Genomic DNA, 16611 nt, shown 5'->3' with positions numbered 1-16611 from the left:
GATAAGAAGGGTTCTTGCAAACTCGAACACGCTTCGCTCCACCTCCATCTGCTACGTAGAAGACCACACCCTTTACGAGCCATTCGGCCAGGTCCCACTTCCCTTCCAGTTTAGTTATTTATCATGCTACTTTTATATCCATCAAGCCAGTCAACATTCAGCACAGATTAGTTACGCCTCGGATGGCGACCAAGCACACAGAACGATCGATATGATACGGGCGATCGGCGGCAAGGCTCATTCAAAAGCACACCCGACCGCAGGAAAGCGGTCAGTGAAGGCCGTGGGCCCTTAGTTTTACAGCATTTTGTCGATGATGCGAACCTTGCGGTCCTGCTGAAATTCCCAGTCCGGGGACTGTTTGTTTGTTCCAACCTTGTGAAGCTTTGTTACCACTATTTCCACCATGGGGCGCTCCAGAGAGCCAAAGCTTCCCTGTTGATTCCAATAAGCCAACTAACAATAGACCCGGGCCTGCTTTTACAGGTGGTATCTCTAATATCGGCGCTGATTTTGTGTCGGTAATTCGAAGTTCAATGGCCGTTCTTAGTTGCAACATTGACCAGTCCAAAGGTCAAGAAGAACTCCCACTGAGCATGTTTTGGCTATGTCCAGGCTTCGAACCGGACTGGGTCTGGGCCCTGAATTAGATTCAACCCTCTCCGCCATTGCGTCAGGCTAAGGAATGATTTTCATTTTATTGACACACTAAGACAATACAACAATGGAATAAGTACGCTGGTAGATACGGTTATGGCAATCATTTCCAAACACCGAATTTCTGCGAACCTTGCGGTCCTGCTGAAATTCCCAGTCCGGGGACTGTTTGTTTGTTCCAACCTTGTGAAGCTTTGTTACCACTATTTCCACCATGGGGCGCGCCAGGCTCACTGAAGGGTCCGCCGTGGGGTGCGCCAAGTCCGCCGTGAGGCGCGCCAGGTCCCCCATGAGGCGCGCCAGGTCCGCCGTGGGACGCGCCAGGCCCACTGAAGGGCCCGCCAGGTCCGCCGTGAGACGCGCCAGGTCCGCCGTGGGACGCGCCAGGTCCGCCGTGAGGCGCGCCAGGTCCGCCGTGGGACGCACCAGGCCCACCAGGTCCGCCGTGGGACGCGCCAGGGCCGCCGTGAGGCGCTCCAGATCCACCGTGGGGTGCGCCAGGGCCGCCGTGGGACGCGCCAGGGCCGCCGTGAGGCACTCCAGATCCACCAGGTCCGCCGTGGGGTGCCCCAGGTCCGCCGTGAGACGCTCCAGATACACCGTGGGGTGCCCCAGGCCCGCCGTGAGGCGCGCCAGGTCTGCCGTGACCCGGCTGCAGCAGGTACAGTGGCACCTGGTGGATGTTGTGTGTTGGACCTTGGCCCGCGCTGCCGGCACCGTGACCGCCGTGGCCAGCCTGCGGCGCCTGTGCGTCCTTGTTCAGGACGATGATGAGTGGTTGGTTACCGGCGCCATGAGCTGAGTTAGCACCTCCGTGGCCTTGGCCAGCTCCTCCATGACCGTGACCTGCTCCACCATGGCCGGCTGGTCCATGGCCGTGGCCGCCTCCTCCATGGCCGGCTCCTCCATGGCCATGACCTGCTGCTCCATGGCCGGCTCCGCCATGGCCAGCCGTTCCGTGGCCGTGACCTGCGGGTCCGTGGCCAGCTCCATGAGGAGTCTGTTGCCCGTTGCCGACGACGAGGACGATCGGTTGACTTTGAGTGCCGTGGCCTCCAGCTGAGTGCGACCCTCCGTTGGGAGCTCCACGAGAAGACTGGCCAGTCCGTCTTTGAGCGCCCGCGGATGGAGAGTGGCCGCCACCCCCGGAGGCTCTTGACGGAGCTCCACCTCCTTGGGCGCCTCCTGCGCCCGATCCGTGCCCTCCACTGCCCTGGGCTCCGTGACCACGAGGGGGTTCTTGCCCGATAACCACAACCACCTTCTGGGGGGTCCCGCTAGAGCCGTGGCTACCGCCTCCAGAACTATGGCTACCGCCTCCAGGTCCGTGGCTACCGCTATTGCCATGGCTTCCGCCGCCATTGCCGTGGCTTCCGCCACCATTTCCGTGACTACCGCCGCCAGAGCCGTGGCTACCGCCGCCAGAGCCATGGCTACCGCCTTGACCAGCATGTCTTGGCTCTCCGACGACTACGTGAATTTGCTGCACATTCTGACCTGTGCTGCCTCCTTGGCCATTCTTCTTTCCACTGGGTTTGGTGGGTTTTGTGCCCTTTTCGGCAGGTTTTTCGACAAGTACGGGCACCTCCTGTACGTGGAGGTGATGTTTGACAGTGGGCTGAAACAGGTGGCTGGCGAAGGGGAATCCCAGTAGTCCGTGGTCGATCACGGTGACAGGATCTTGATAGAAGTCGATGAAGTTCATTGTAGTGGTACTGGAAACAGGAAGAGCACATGTAAATGCATGCCAAAATATTACCCATGTACAAGAAGAACCTTGCGCTAATGTATTCTTAGAAGACATTATATTTTAATCGGAGGCTCCGAGAGAATTATCGAACACTCGTCTATAGCATGAACGCTGAAAAGATGTAGCTTCGAAAAAGCACTAGCGTCAAACAAAGCCTAGGTAAACTGAACGTTTAATCACATGTTTCGGTCGGACATTTCCACCAAAGACGTGACCACTCACTCGAACAGGTGTGGGTTGACGGTCGAGAGGCCAGTGGTGGAGACCAGGGAGGTGAACGGGTACGCAGAGGCCGCACCGGCCAGCGCCACGAGGGACAGAACCTGCCGGTACACATATTACAATAGGTCACACTGATGCGTCAGGAGAACTTGTTACCTTTTGTTACGTTATCCTACCACGATAGAAATCCAAACCCGCAGAATATTGTTTGCGTTCGTGACTCGTGAGGTAGCGAAACCGTTGACGTCTCGCCGACATTTATCCTGACACTGAAGCATCGGGTGATTCTGCACCCGGGGTCTAAAAATTTATCGACACATTCTCCAAATGTCTGAAATGGCAAAATATCATCGACTTGTATTTCATTGCACAAACTGAAAGTTGAATCAGATGTAGGTACGTATTTGTATTTATCTCATCTGAACAAAAGCGCACGCCTAACGCGAAAAAAAAATATACTTAGACGCCCATTGTGGAGATGACAAGTATTTGATATAGTCATTTTATGTAAAACAATGATCGGGAGGGAGCACGGATGGGAGCCATCACTCACCAGCTGCCTCATGGTTGCTCACTCGTGCACAGCACTGCACTCGGGCAGCGGGCGGACCGTTTTATATGGGCACCACCACCGGTACGGCACACCGACCCCACAAAAATGCCCGCCGTCCTGCGCTCGGTCAGCAGTTTCCGGCTCGCTCGGCGCGGTTATGTGGTTGTCCCTAACGCGCGCGCAGGCGCCGCTCGGCCTGAGAACGGTACAGCTCGGGAGGACCGCCGCGTCGGCACGCACCACTTGGGAGTTTTCCTGGGGGACGTGTGAACTGGCATGATCCTGTCATTCCTCAATCCTTGTTACAACGCCACCTGAGGCTTGAGACCAGTGTTCTATTATGAGCATAGGTAGTTATGCTTAGGTTCATGCCTACAATTCGCTAGGCTTTTTAGCGGCACCTTTGGTCATGGGTTAGGACCCGACCCGTTTTTTTTTTTGCCGGAGATGATCTCTAGATAACGTACAAAAAAGGGTCCATGGTTACGGACTTCATTGCCCTGGGTACGGCGTGGCGCATTTGCAATGCTTTTGTTCTCATAAGACGAAATGTGTGCTTATCTTTTCGTTGTTTACGTTAACGTATATTTTGTATATTATGAGCAATAAATGTAGGTTCCTACCTACCTACATGTTTATTGTACCTAGGTATATATTGCGTGATAAAGAAACATTCTGTTGTCGATGACTAATACTTGCCGGACCTATCGGTTTTCTTCCTAGGTTCTCGATACTCTCCGTCAGGGGTGTCGTTTTCCGAAAATGATTGGTAGTGCCCAAAGGCGGCGGCTGGCCATATATGACGGGGCTTACAAGGTAGGGTACCCCCAAATCTGCCTTTCTCATCGGATTTCGGCCACTTATTTTTCGCCCTGGTCATTGACAAGACTAACCGAAATCTAAAAAAAAAAACACAAAAAAAAAACTTTGGAAATATGGGTCCACACCGGACGCCATGCACAAAACGTGCAGTTATATAGGCAATAGTGTCGGAGGAATGCACGCCATTCTGAAAGAGGCCCACATCGACTTAACCCTATTAGTGGCAGGCTCCTGGCTACCCCTATTAGTGGCAGGGGGGGGGCTGCTTACGACCCCCCTTGATATCTCGAGATCTAATGGGCCGATTTTCAAAATTCAAACGGCATTCGATTTCGCTCAACGTGATCTACATTTCTAAAAGATAAAAATTAAAAAATGTCAATAGGGGGGGGGGGGTAGAGGGGGGTAAAAACGGGCAAATTGCAGATACATTTTAGACTGTTTATCACGGCCAGGTTTCTGAACCAATCTTAATGCAACTTTTGCTGATCGATAGAGAATGAACCAGGAATTCACATGGATCCTAAAAATATGCATTTTCAAAAATCATAGGCGGATACAGATCATTGAGATTGGGGGTACACAAAAAGTATAGTAAATAAGGTTTTTGTTGGTACTGTTTCTAAAAAGGGCTGGTAATGGTCTTGTTATGTTACAATTTTCTTATGAGAGAACGACTACAATTGTATTGGTCATGCATAGGCGGTGTCAGGGCACCTATGTTGGGAGGTAAAACATAACCCCCCTTTTTGGACGCCTGGATCCGCCTATTATAGCAAAAACGTGTCAAAAGAGGATGCACAATAACTGTATATGTTATCACATGATACCTTTCATTCACTGTTCGTAAAACTGGTGCAGCATCGTGATCTTCGCCCAAATGACTCGCTTCACGAATAGGACCCCCCAATTCCCAGTGCTCTGGAGCCGCCCCTGGTAAAGTTATGAACTTGAAATTTTCAGGGAATGTGCCCAATTTAGTTTTAGGAAAAGTCAGAAAATTTCAGCATCGTAGCTTCAGCGGTTTCGGAGATATTCACGAAAAACCTGAGGGGTGAATAAAAACAACCCCCCTGCCACTAATAGGGTTAAAAGGACGGCTGTGCTGAAAGGGGACAGGAACAGCTTTGAGAGCCCAAGCCGACTAAAAAAGACGGCTGCGGGGCCAGGAACGGTTTTGAAGACCCACGCCAATTGAAGGGTTCGACAACTAACGATGACTGGAAACACAACGATAGTTAGAAAGACCTGCTTGCCAGAATAAAAGGATGACAGTACGAGGGGCGTTCAGAAAGCTACGGGCCCGACCATGAAGGAGCAGAGAGATACAGCATCGACTCATTAGACCAAAAAGTTCATTTATTCAAATAAACACCGTTAAGACAAACACATTTCGCGCAGCGCTTCGCGAGAGCCCTCAAGGCCTCCATAACCAAGTGGGTTTTGGACCCATCCTGCACGTCCAAGACGGCTGATTTCGTCTCCCTGCTGTTAGCGAGGTTGCCGCTGCTAATTTTCTGATGTTGGGGAAGAGGTGGCAACCACTAACCAGAGTGTGCAAGGTTCGGAGAGAAAAAGTGGATGCGACAACAACTCGAAGCTCATCGCTTCACTGTTCGTCATCCCGCCCATGTCCGCAGGTGCGTGGTCGCGGATCAGGTGCACACTTTACGTCAGCTTCCCTATAGCCTCTCCTCGATGTTTATCGAATGGACGCACATCATCAATTGTGTGCCCCTGTTTTGGAAAGTTGACGAGCGGAGGGGGGGGGCGCATCGACCCCTCCCCCTGCCAGGCCGTGTTATGAAAAATGTCCAGGGCGAGGGTTAACGCTTGGTGCCTTTTCTGCACTAACTACTATGAAACGAATCACTGCTCTCTTCTGGGCGTCGCCCATCCTATCCGAAATGGCGAACTATGCTACGAATAGAAGCCCGAATCAATCACAGAAGAGACTTAATTAATGGCCACTTACTTAATTTGCGTAAGTGGACATCCCAATAACACATCATTTAACACACCGCCTTGCAGGCCAAAATTCCAACTCCTTCATTGTTCGGCCCGAAACTTTTTGAACGCCCCTCGTAGTTACGAGCTTCAGTTTTCGGGGTCTGATGCGGTAATGACCTGGCGTTGAACCCTGGGGAATCAGGCTGCATCACCCACTCAAATCAATATAGGGGAGAGCGGGGCCAGTTGAACCACTTTTTATATATTGACATGCACAGCGAGATCTAGTAGTCATATCGAAAAATGCACAATGCCATGAAAAAATATGCTCTTTTGGCTTTATTTTAAGATATGTAAAATTATGTTTCAAACATATTTTGCTGCCAAACGCATGCTTATAAAACAGCTCTACGCCCGTTTCAAATGACCCCGATGCGAGGGTCAATTGAACCAGCCCATGGGGTCAATTGCACCTATCCTTAACAATGGGATGTTTTCCTATTTAAGGCCACTTTTTTAAGGAGATATTTTGTCCGGTTTACTTTTCCAAATGCTACATTCAATAGGTCATTGGAAAGCTAAAAGTGCAAAGTTCCTCATAATAGGTAACATAAAGTACATAGACTATGGTAAAATGGGCGGATGAGAAAAATGAGAAATATCTCAGGCTATAGTGTGCTTTCAAGCAAAAGGCTGGAGAAGAAGGGGTCAAAAATTGAGCTCTATTAAACTACTATTTCAGTTTAAAACTCATTTCAAAGGTGGACTATTTCCTTTTTAATGTTTACAGCCCCTGAACAATAACCATTGCAAAGGCCACCGGGGTCCATTGAAACGGCCTGTGGCCTTGTTTCAACTGACCCTCAGAGAAGCGTTTCAATTGACCCCATCCGCTCCCGCCATCTCGCACGCGCCGTAAAGCACATGTCAAACGAGCTGGAGGGACGGCATCATGCTGAATGAAGGGCCAAATAAGGTGTTATTCCGGCGCCAGGAGTTTTTCTTTCAGCAAACAAAGGTATATGAGATATCACAAAATATTAATAAAAACGATTTCTCCCAAACGCCCCTCAAAAACACAAAAACAAGTGTCAAATCAAAATTGCCGTCCGCTTGCCGCCCAAACGCCGTTGACAAAGGAAGTGGTCGAGCGCGGATGCGCAGTGGTGTCGGCAACGCCATATGTTGCATACTGTTGAAAATAAAGCCATGTTTCATCTGACCCCGTGTTTCAACTGGCCCCGCTCTCCCCTACCTATGGCCTATTCTGGAGCACCGCGGCACCTTCCGAAGTCGGTGTAGGGCCTCCAGCGGCTGGTGTGGAGACGGATCGGGGTCTATTAGGGGCGGTCGCGTGGTATGCGGGACTCAGAGGCAGTTATGGACCTCTATAACCAATTGCGTTTTCGAGCCTCTTAAAATCCATTAACCCTATTAGTGGCAGGGGGGGTTGTTTTTATCCACCCCTCAGGTTTTTCGGGAATATCTCCGAAACCGCTGAAGCTACGATGCTGAAATTTTCTGACTTTTCCTAAAACTAAATTGGGCACATTCCCTGAAAATTTCAAATTCATAACTTTACCAGGGGCGGCTCCAGAGCACTGGGAATTGGGGGGTCCTATTCGTGAAGCGAGTCATTTGGGCGAAGATCACGATGCTGCACCAGTTTTACGAACAGTGAATAAAAGGTATCATGTGATAACATATACAGTTATTGTGCATCCTCTTTTGACACGTTTTTGCTATAATAGGCGGATCCAGGCGTCCAAAAAGGGGGGTTATGTTTTACCTCCCAACATAGGTGCCCTGACACCGCCTATGCATTACCAATACAATTTTACCCCCCTGCCACTAATAGCGGGGTAGCCAGGAGCCTGCCACTTATAGGGTTAAGGACCGGAGTCCTAGACACGTGAAACCTCATTGTCAGCTACATGCACCTACTGTGGCTAGAACCTTATTTATGTACTTGCATATGTGCTTATGTGCATGACGCCCCTGACTATTGTGAAACTTGGTATATAGGTAGGTAGGTAGGTACCACATAACTTGAAATTACTTGACGTAATGACATGATGTGGAAAGTGAAAATGATACCTAGGTATTGATGGAAATTTATGGACTTAGGTACGCTACAAGAAGATTGAATTGGTCAACCAATTCAAATTCAATCTACTTGTGGAGTAAGTCTATAGATTTTCATCAATAGTTACCACTTAGGTACCATTGAAGTTACTTGCTATCATGTTGATTTTATACATAAGAACCTCATTCATTTTATTTGTATGACATGTTTGAATGCAATTTTCTCAATAAGTGAAGAAAAATGTTGGGAGTGCTCAACAACACATTGGTAGTGCTCAGCTGAACATTGGTAGTGCTCGGGCACTCCCAGGCCAATACAAAACGACGCCCCTGCTCTCCGTTTCTCCCCATAGATGAGAGATAGTGCTTGGAAAAATGAGCGTGTGCCCTATTACGAGCTTGTACACGATTTTGAGGCCTCAGATCAACCAGTGACCTCCAAATGTCAGGTCAATAGCCCAAATAAATGTGTCCTGTTTTTTTTTGGGGGGGGGGGTAAATAACCTCGTCTAAAGTGGCCGCGGGGCGGTTTCACGATTATCTACCGTCTTGTTCGTAATGCTTAGCCGAGTCGAGTGATATCTTCTTGCTTGTGAAAAGCTCAACTTGAGTGTTGACCTCAGGTCAAGATCAGATCAAAGCCGCTGAAGTCTCGCAGTTGGTCGAGGGAGGTCATGTAGCATATCTTCCTTTACCCTCGCCCGTATTGGTGTTTTGCCAGCCGCGAACGCATAGGGGGTGGAGGATCTGTTGGGCCCCCTTTGCCGTTTGGCCTCTGATCGAGCTAGAGCTTCGCGAAAAAAAAAATGAGCGTATTGCCCGCGACGAAAGGAAGCCGATGATACCCAATTTTAAGGTCCTAGGTCATTGGTTGACCTTCCAGGTCGGGTCAATGGCCCAAAAGTCGGGAAAATCGGGACCTGTTAGAACGTCGTAAGTGTGGCTGCTACGGGGTTTTCGGGGTGCTGATCACGAATACCTATCATGTTACTTTTGATCACAGATGGTGTTTTGATGCATTTAGGCCAGGCTGGGTCAGGTCAGGGCAACCAGTAGGGATCCTGCCGGGTATTCGTAGTATGTACTTACATTGTACCTGTCAACTACCACTGTCTGCTTCGTAACATGTTACGAAGGTACCAAAACTACTTCGTAAATGTTCAAATGGCTGCTAAATTCAAATTCGTCTCCAAAAACTAGCCTAGCAACATGTAAAACTCGAAAAAGTGAACTGAGGTCATTAAAGGTCAGTGACCTGACCTGACCTTTAGGTGACCTTGACACCCACCCTAATGCATGGGACAAAAGCATATCACGTGTTTGAACGCTTGAAACCACGAGTCGAAAAGACTGCTACCGCGCGGCTAACCCGAGCCGACATACGCCGAATCGCGATTCCGGCCAAACATGGTCTCGACTTCGAGACATAGGTCACAGGTCAAAAGTCATTTGGGTCAGGGTCATGAAATTTTCAGGTAGGTGTAAAATTGATTAACGCGAGGTTACTGAAAGTTTCGTCGCATTCGGCCCCTTTTTACGCGAGTTATTCGTGAAACACCGAGGGGTTCCGTTCGACCCCTCCCCTATACGGGCGAGGGTTTTTTTTTTCAGCTAGCGATGGTGCCCAAATCGTAGCTCAACAACTATTTTTTTAGCGCAGTTATTAGTCACTAACTAGACCCCTGGGCCCTGTTAGGTTCTTTGATCTGACCTCAGAGGTCATCGGTGACTTGGGTACCAGTCGAATTAGCTGTGTTTTGGTACGGCGTACATCGTTTTTACTTTTTATACGCTCAGCTCAAAGTCAATCGGGGATGAAACGGCGAAGACGGTCGTGTAGCTTATGGAGATGTTGAGATAGGCGTTGATGGCTGTGCTTAAACAGCCCAGATCAGGACGTAACTGGAAAGTCCAAGACCACACCGTTGCGGGTTAATTTTGTTTTTCAAAGATTACAACCACTTTTGCGTACAACTTGCGCGCCGCGCAATTTTTTAAAATGTCACGGATTATGAATATCAGTTGCGTGCTTGCCAACGTATGGAAGTTCCTCAATACAAGTGTTTTCCCACGGCCATCCTCAGACCGCACCATAACTCCCAAGGTCCTGTAGTCTTTCCTTATGAAGCGCCGCGGATGTCGTTGACTCTTTGACAGCCAATGCATCGGTCAATATTTCACCCAATTTTATTTGCTGCAGTTTATTTGTCGTTACTCGGAAGGGTGATGACAGTGACCTAATTGTCGAACGGGCGATGCTTCCTGTCGCCGGTAGCTGCAGCAAGACCGGGTTTTTGCTGACTGCTGCTGCGGCTCGGACGGTACATACAAGGCTACCCCGCCCCACACCGGCCGTCCGTACACGGAACTGGCACTTCCTCGTGCAGTGCTCAGTGCAGGCGGGTGCATTCGGTTCGATTGAGGGATTACATTGTGCGGTTATCGATGAATTATTTGTCCCGGTTAATATTTAGATTGTGCGAACAGATCTCCCGCACTGCTTCCGTCGCAGGTATATAAATGTGCATTTATTCAAAATATTTTACGGAATACTCACTTAACCCGCGCCCCACTGGGGTCTGCGTATAACACGCCCTAGGTACTGGGGGGGGGGGGCTCTCCATAGCCCCCCCCCCTCCTAACTCCGAAACTACTGGGCCGATCGTCAAAATTCAAACGGCGTCTGATAGCCCCGGAAAAACTGTCGAGCGAAACCTTATTTCATTGACTTCGACGTCACCGATGACGTCACAGGTCAGGTCAAAGTAAAAATTATTAGCATTTCGGCTTGTTCACATTTTGTGCTCTGGCCGCCGTCTTAAAAGTAAGATCAGGCTCATTTTTGGTTTACACACTCGTGAATAGATGCTCTAGATACCTTGAGAGTACCAAACTTGTACTTTGATTTTCAGGTCAGGGTCAGGTCATCACAGGTCACGGAAATATTATATCATGCGTCGGTCACGTGACACATGTTTTATGGTCCATTTAGGCCATAGATTTCGAATTTGATGTCGTCTGTGTCATTCGAGGTCATTTTGAGTCGAATTTAGCTTAGATCAGGTCACTTTCAGATCAAAAAAGGTCAAATTTTGGAGTTTAAATTTTTCAACAAAAAAGGTGTCTATTGCAAGCAGTTTGAGCTCCGGAATGCGATGGTGCTATTTATATTGGTGTGCGATGTCAAATACGTACCTACTGAAAAATTGATTTAAAAACTTAATAATTGTGAATTTTTTTTGCAATAATGCGTATAACTTGGCCATTTTTGAAGATATTTAGCTAAAACTTGCTAGAATTAGTCATAAGCATGCGTTCTGTCACATATATTCCGGTTTTTTTCGAAAAGTCAAAAACTTTTTGAAAAAATATAAAAATATAAATTTTGAATATTATTATAAAAGATTTTCGAAATTTTCAAAATTTTGAAAATCCGAGATAGCAGTTTGATAGCGCAGTTAATTCTGAGTCCTCTCATGCAAAGAAATTGGATCTAGCTTAAAAACTGAGCTATTGGGAGCGATTGCCGTGGTTCAATGTTTTGCGTCGAAATCGGCCGAACATCACATCTTTCTGACGTCATTTCCGGGCGACCTATGGTAGCTGCGAAGTTCAAATTTTAACACAAGGTGTCAAATTGATGCAGCTGAAGGTACTGAAAGTTTGGCGTCGATAGGTCAAGTGGGTTGGAAGTTATTGCAGAAAAACGGGAGGGGGCTATGAATAGCCCCCCCCCCCGTGGGGTGCGGGTTAAGTGGAGTGGTTTATTTTATTGGATATGAATGAATGGCACATAGATCGAGACGCACTGATATAACTAGCTGGGAGGTTATGCGATAACTCACGGGCGAATAGTGGACAGCACTATTTACATGCTATACTTTGTACGTTTAACGTAGAACCGTTCAACCGTGCCATGCTCTGTGAATGTGGTACTAAACAGGCGAAATGTGAAATAATCGTTCGGTCTAATTTGTCATGCCGAGCCGCAAGCTTAGGTATGTACCTATATTATAACATTGTTATGAGACATTTTATAATAGAAGGTTACCTACTCATTGTTGATCTATGTATAGGTGCTGAGCCTAAATATATTGCATTTCAATCCGTTCCGTTTATGCATTTCTGAGCTACTCGTGAAAATCATTACCTGAAGGAGTTGCATCGACTCCCCTTTGCCGGTGAGGATTAACTGTAACTTATTTTCTAGCAATAGAATCAATGAAATTAAAAAAAGGAAACCCACCACGGAAGTCGTCTGCTCCTCATTGTATAAACAATTCATTGCCTAGACACATGGCGTAAGGAAATGAGCTTGTCTTCATTCTGTGGAATGTGGAATTGTCAAATGACAGCGATTCGCCGTCACACCACATAACAATTCAGAAGAAGCCGTTCTGTTTCGATGTACCGACACCACCGTTTCTGTATGCGTGTGGGCTCTTAAAACAGGCACAAATGGCTAGCGTGCATAAGTAATTTTTACGTATACACGGACAGGTAGTAAACGTGTTGAACATGAATTACCGTTGAAAATGACAGCTATGCCGGATATTTTCCTTCGCTGACGCGCTCACCATTCAGGACTGCGGGAGGCTAGGAGCTCTGGGAACTGACGCCTCATTTCCTGCTCTGCCGCTCGGGTGGACCACCGTGCGGATCCAGTCGTAACTCGCAGGCCGTCCGAAAAATGCGACTTCACAGACGGACAGCCCTGAGCGACTTCGATCCATACCTTCCCAGTTCTCAGAGCCATTTTCCGCAGCGATTCTTGCGAGCGAACGGCGGTTATAGTACCGAACACGAAGTGAAGTAGCTAGCCCGTTACGGCAGTTGGCACTGACCGTTTCAAAACGATAAATACATGGTTTTGCATACTATGCCCCGGCTTCGGACCCTCCAGTCTCGCTTTTTTTGCCATGGACGCATGGAGATGGCTACCAGTTTCTTGAAATTGCTACGCATGGCGCTAATACACAAGCAGACTGACCGTAAAATTAGATACCTATAACCGCGATGAAACTTCAGAGCAGACTGTTAAATGTTCATCTATTCTATCATCAATGTTCATCGCGGAAAATGGTAATAAACGTTATCTCGATGTAATCTTTCCCATGCAACAGTTACGGGGAGAACCTACCTATAAGAGTCATTAATTATAGTTCTACAGTTAAGCGTGCAGCCGGGATAGAATTTAACACGTCACTAGCGATATATGAGGCAGGATACAACGCTACTTATTTCGGGGCCTGACACAGCACCCTTCTGTCTTGCGATGTAATTGCATTCGGGACAGAGCTATGTTGCGACTGGCTACCGAGCGTGCCTACCCGTATGCCTATGAAGTCAGTACGACTCCCGGCTGGTCCTCGTCTGTACCGGACTGAGCTTGCGGTAAGGCTCCCGGTCGGGTCGCTTCTGTGTGTCTGTGTACGATGTCTACTGTGACTCGACCGCCGGTCGGCCGCGGTCTCCGCGGCGACCCGGCTGACCTCGCTCGTGCCACGGCCATCGCCGCACTCCCGAGACGTCTGCCGGCGCGCGCATAAAAGAAGCCACCGCGTATCAGAAGAGCAGAGTCGGCATCCGTTCTCATCATGAAGACCTTTGTGAGTAGCTCTCTGGGATCTCACTGCTGCTGAACCGGTGTGGCCTCATAACCGCTTCATATGTCTGGAGATGGACGGTTCACCACGGTAATCCCAGAGCGTATGTGACGCATAACAGTTTGACACCGTCCATCAAATCATTCACGATGCTCAGCAATCCATTACTGGCTTTATCTCACCAACATATTGCTGGTTTCCGGTAGCAATATCTTACTGAGTGTGAATTTATTTCGTTTGACCTCGGTATATCTCTGCTGCCAGATTGTGCTGGCTGTGGCAGTGGTCGCTGTGAGTGGTGACGGGGCGGCCGCTGCCCCTTCCGGAGCCGGCGGAGCTCACGGAGCAGGGTGAGTGCAAGAGGTCCCCGGTACCTTACGGTCGCCGAACTACATAGGGTCTGTTCCAGTCGCACTTCCTAACACCTCTCAACTCCTCCTAGATTGTTTCCCTGTTCCAGTGGCAGCTATAGCCCCTACAAAGCCAAGGAGGGCCGTGCTCCAACCTCCTCTATCTACAGGGTGTCCGGATAGTTCTGGCGCTTTTCAACATTTTCTAAAACAAATGCCATTGGTTCATAGATACTAATCAATGGATCAAAACAATGACCAGGGACACCAAGCCACATGCTTCCGCTACGTGCTCATTCAATGTAACCATCGCCGGCGCCGACGACGGCCTCGACGTAGGGGAGGAAGCGTCTGCGGGTTTTGACGATGCGGGGCATTTCCAGGTCCTCCCATGCTGTCATGATGCGAGTCTTCAGCGACTCCAGGTTGGGGTGAGAAATGGCCTAGATCCTGTTCTACAAAACGCGTAGCACGCCGTAGTCGAGCGGGTCAGGTTAGGAGAATAAGGCGGCCTGATCTCATTTCGCCACGGTGATCTGGCCCGGCAAGCTCCTCTGTCAGTTTAGCTTGAATGGCAGCGGCGTTGTTGGAGGGTGCTCTGTGCTGTTGAAATGCGAAGTGACCCGTAGGGCATGTCGTCTTGACCCTCGGGTTGATGTGGCTGTCCAGGAACCCCTCGTGGGCCAGCCTGTTATTCATTTATTCGACATTGACGAAGATGATGGGACATTTTTGTCCATCAGACCCCCGCACTTTCTTCGATTGCCGCGCTGAAATGCTGCTCCGTTCCCATATCGCGTTCGAAACGGTCTGAGGATATTTTCTAAGGAATTCCCGAGTCGAAATAAACCTTTACCTGCTAAACCATTCATCGAAAAACGCCGCATCGCGCTGCAGCTCGAGCCTCGTTCAAGTCGCACCCGGCCGCCGCGCGCAGGCATTCAGCGACAAGGCGCATCTTCGCCCATCTACCCATCACTGAAAACGATTTCAAGGTCATATTTACACGACCTCTGGCTGAGCAATCAACGAGGGGTCATGTCTGTGATGATTGGCTGAATGTCCAATAATCACAGCGCGCGTTACACGGCGTCCAAAAGAAGCGCCAGGACTTTCCGGACACCCTGTATTGCTCTTGGAGGAGTTTAGAGGTGTTAGGAAGTGCGACTGGAACAGACCCATAGTTAAAGAGACCCTGGGGCTGAACGAGAAGTCCCCAACCGTGGAACCGTGTAAAACGAGCTTACATTTCGCATCCGACCACAACACTCCGCCCGTAAAAAAGTTATGTCATTGCGCCTGTCGTTAGTCTCATTATACCATATAGTTCGATGTGAACTGCACAATGCTCCTGTTTTGACAGATACGAGACTCCGGTGCGCACTTACGTCAAGAAGGAGCCCTACGTGGTGGAACAGCGCGTGCCCTACACTGTCGTCAGGAAGGTCCCCGTCTACAAGCCCGTCTACAAAACCGTGTATAAAGAAGTGCCTCAGCCGTACGAGGTCATCAAGCACGTGCCTATCGTGAAGCACGTGCCGATCATCAAGCACGTGCCGGTGGTGAAGCACCACACGGTGCTGAAGCCGGTGCCCGTGGTCAAACACCACACTCGCGTGCAGAAAATTCCCGTCAGCGTGCCCATCTACGTGCAGGAGAAGCACGGGTACGGCGAGTACGGCCACGGCGGAGGGTACGGGTACGGATCGTATTAGGGCCGTATGAGACTGACAGTGTGCGGGTGCGCAGGCCGGCAACAGGGTCTCTGCAGGTGTGCTGTGCACAACGCCGAATGGCCAGGGTATGTCGCTGTACCGTTCTATCGTCCATCGACAGTGTAAAAGACACTTCCCGATACTGTTCGACTGTTCGAAATGGCCTAGTTGTATGCTGTTGTAACCGGTATGCATGGTGCGGTGTGGAACTTTACGCTGACTGAGTCAGTGAATGGTGGGAAGCTGATGGCTGTATTTTTTCAGCCACCTTTACCTATTTATTGAAATAAACTGTTACAAATCAAGTACCCTATTTCATGTTTTGAAGAGTTGACGTCGCCCATGCTCGGCTCGGCATGCCTTTATAATACATCGATGGTATTTATGGAACATATTTTCAAACGGCCTTTCTTGGTTTATCGTATAATCTGAGCTTTGCGACTTTATGGCGATGAATTTGCGAATTGCGATGTTTATTTTTAAGTGAATATATGTTGGGAAACTAAATTTAGACAATAATTTATACAAAAAAGCTTAGGTATGTAGACAAACGCTATAACTCCACAGTAGCCCACCTTACCCCGTAAATAAATGCTCATCCGAATTATACCGGCTGAACGAAACTGCTCATCCGAATAACTGTTCAGATGTGTACAATTTCATCTGGACATACGGATCGGCTGATAATGCCTATTGGTTTGATCTCTTCTCTGGTTATAACATTGACCTGGGGCTAGTGTCCGTGAACTTCTTCAGGCCAAATTCATGCAATCAGCGCGCAGTAGGTGATTAATGATAAAAACGCGATGATGATGCATACAAATCGATTTCATACACGAATTGCATATGATGGTATTTACTATTTACGGACAATTTATATGGTGTTGCCCTCTCGACAGGA

At 48.8% G+C, this 16611-nt stretch overlaps 2 protein-coding genes across 2 annotated transcripts; one reads left to right on the top strand and one right to left on the bottom strand.

Moving 5' to 3' along the window:
* Positions 1 to 605: 605 nt before the first annotated feature.
* Positions 606 to 2362, bottom strand: LOC122392465 (glycine-rich protein DOT1-like). Its single transcript, XM_043387333.1, has 3 exons — positions 2155 to 2362; positions 892 to 1716; positions 606 to 616 (listed from the first exon to the last, which is right to left on the bottom strand). Exons 1-3 carry the CDS (start codon positions 2360 to 2362, stop codon positions 606 to 608), a joined length of 1044 nt encoding a protein of 347 aa, XP_043243268.1.
* An 11231-nt stretch (positions 2363 to 13593) lies between these two features.
* On the top strand, positions 13594 to 16039 carry LOC122392477 (valine-rich protein-like). The gene is made up of 3 exons (XM_043387360.1): positions 13594 to 13648; positions 13910 to 13995; positions 15359 to 16039. Exons 1-3 carry the CDS (start codon positions 13637 to 13639, stop codon positions 15708 to 15710), a joined length of 450 nt encoding a protein of 149 aa, XP_043243295.1. The 5' UTR covers positions 13594 to 13636; the 3' UTR covers positions 15711 to 16039.
* Positions 16040 to 16611: the final 572 nt, after the last annotated feature.

Source organism: Amphibalanus amphitrite, unplaced genomic scaffold, assembly GCF_019059575.1.
Source record: "Amphibalanus amphitrite isolate SeventyFive unplaced genomic scaffold, NRLGWU_Aamphi_draft 000487F_arrow, whole genome shotgun sequence".
Taxonomy (NCBI): Eukaryota; Metazoa; Arthropoda; class Thecostraca; order Balanomorpha; family Balanidae; genus Amphibalanus; species Amphibalanus amphitrite.
Note: the sequence above shows the minus strand (reverse complement) of the source record. Positions and strands in the feature narration are given on the sequence as shown.

What these genes read in the sequence shown, in the direction of transcription:
- LOC122392465 (XM_043387333.1), bottom strand. Translation starts at nt 2,362, where the DNA reads ATGAACTTCATCGACTTCTATCAAGATCCTGTCACCGTGATCGACCAC. An exon ending in TGGCCAAGGAGGCAGCACAG is followed by an intron (nt 1,717 to 2,154) that starts GTCAGAATGTGC and finishes GGTCGCACTCAG; the next exon opens with CTGGAGGCCACGGCACTCAA.
- LOC122392477 (XM_043387360.1), top strand. An exon ending in GGCGGAGCTCACGGAGCAGG is followed by an intron (nt 13,996 to 15,358) that starts GTGAGTGCAAGA and finishes CTGTTTTGACAG; the next exon opens with ATACGAGACTCCGGTGCGCA.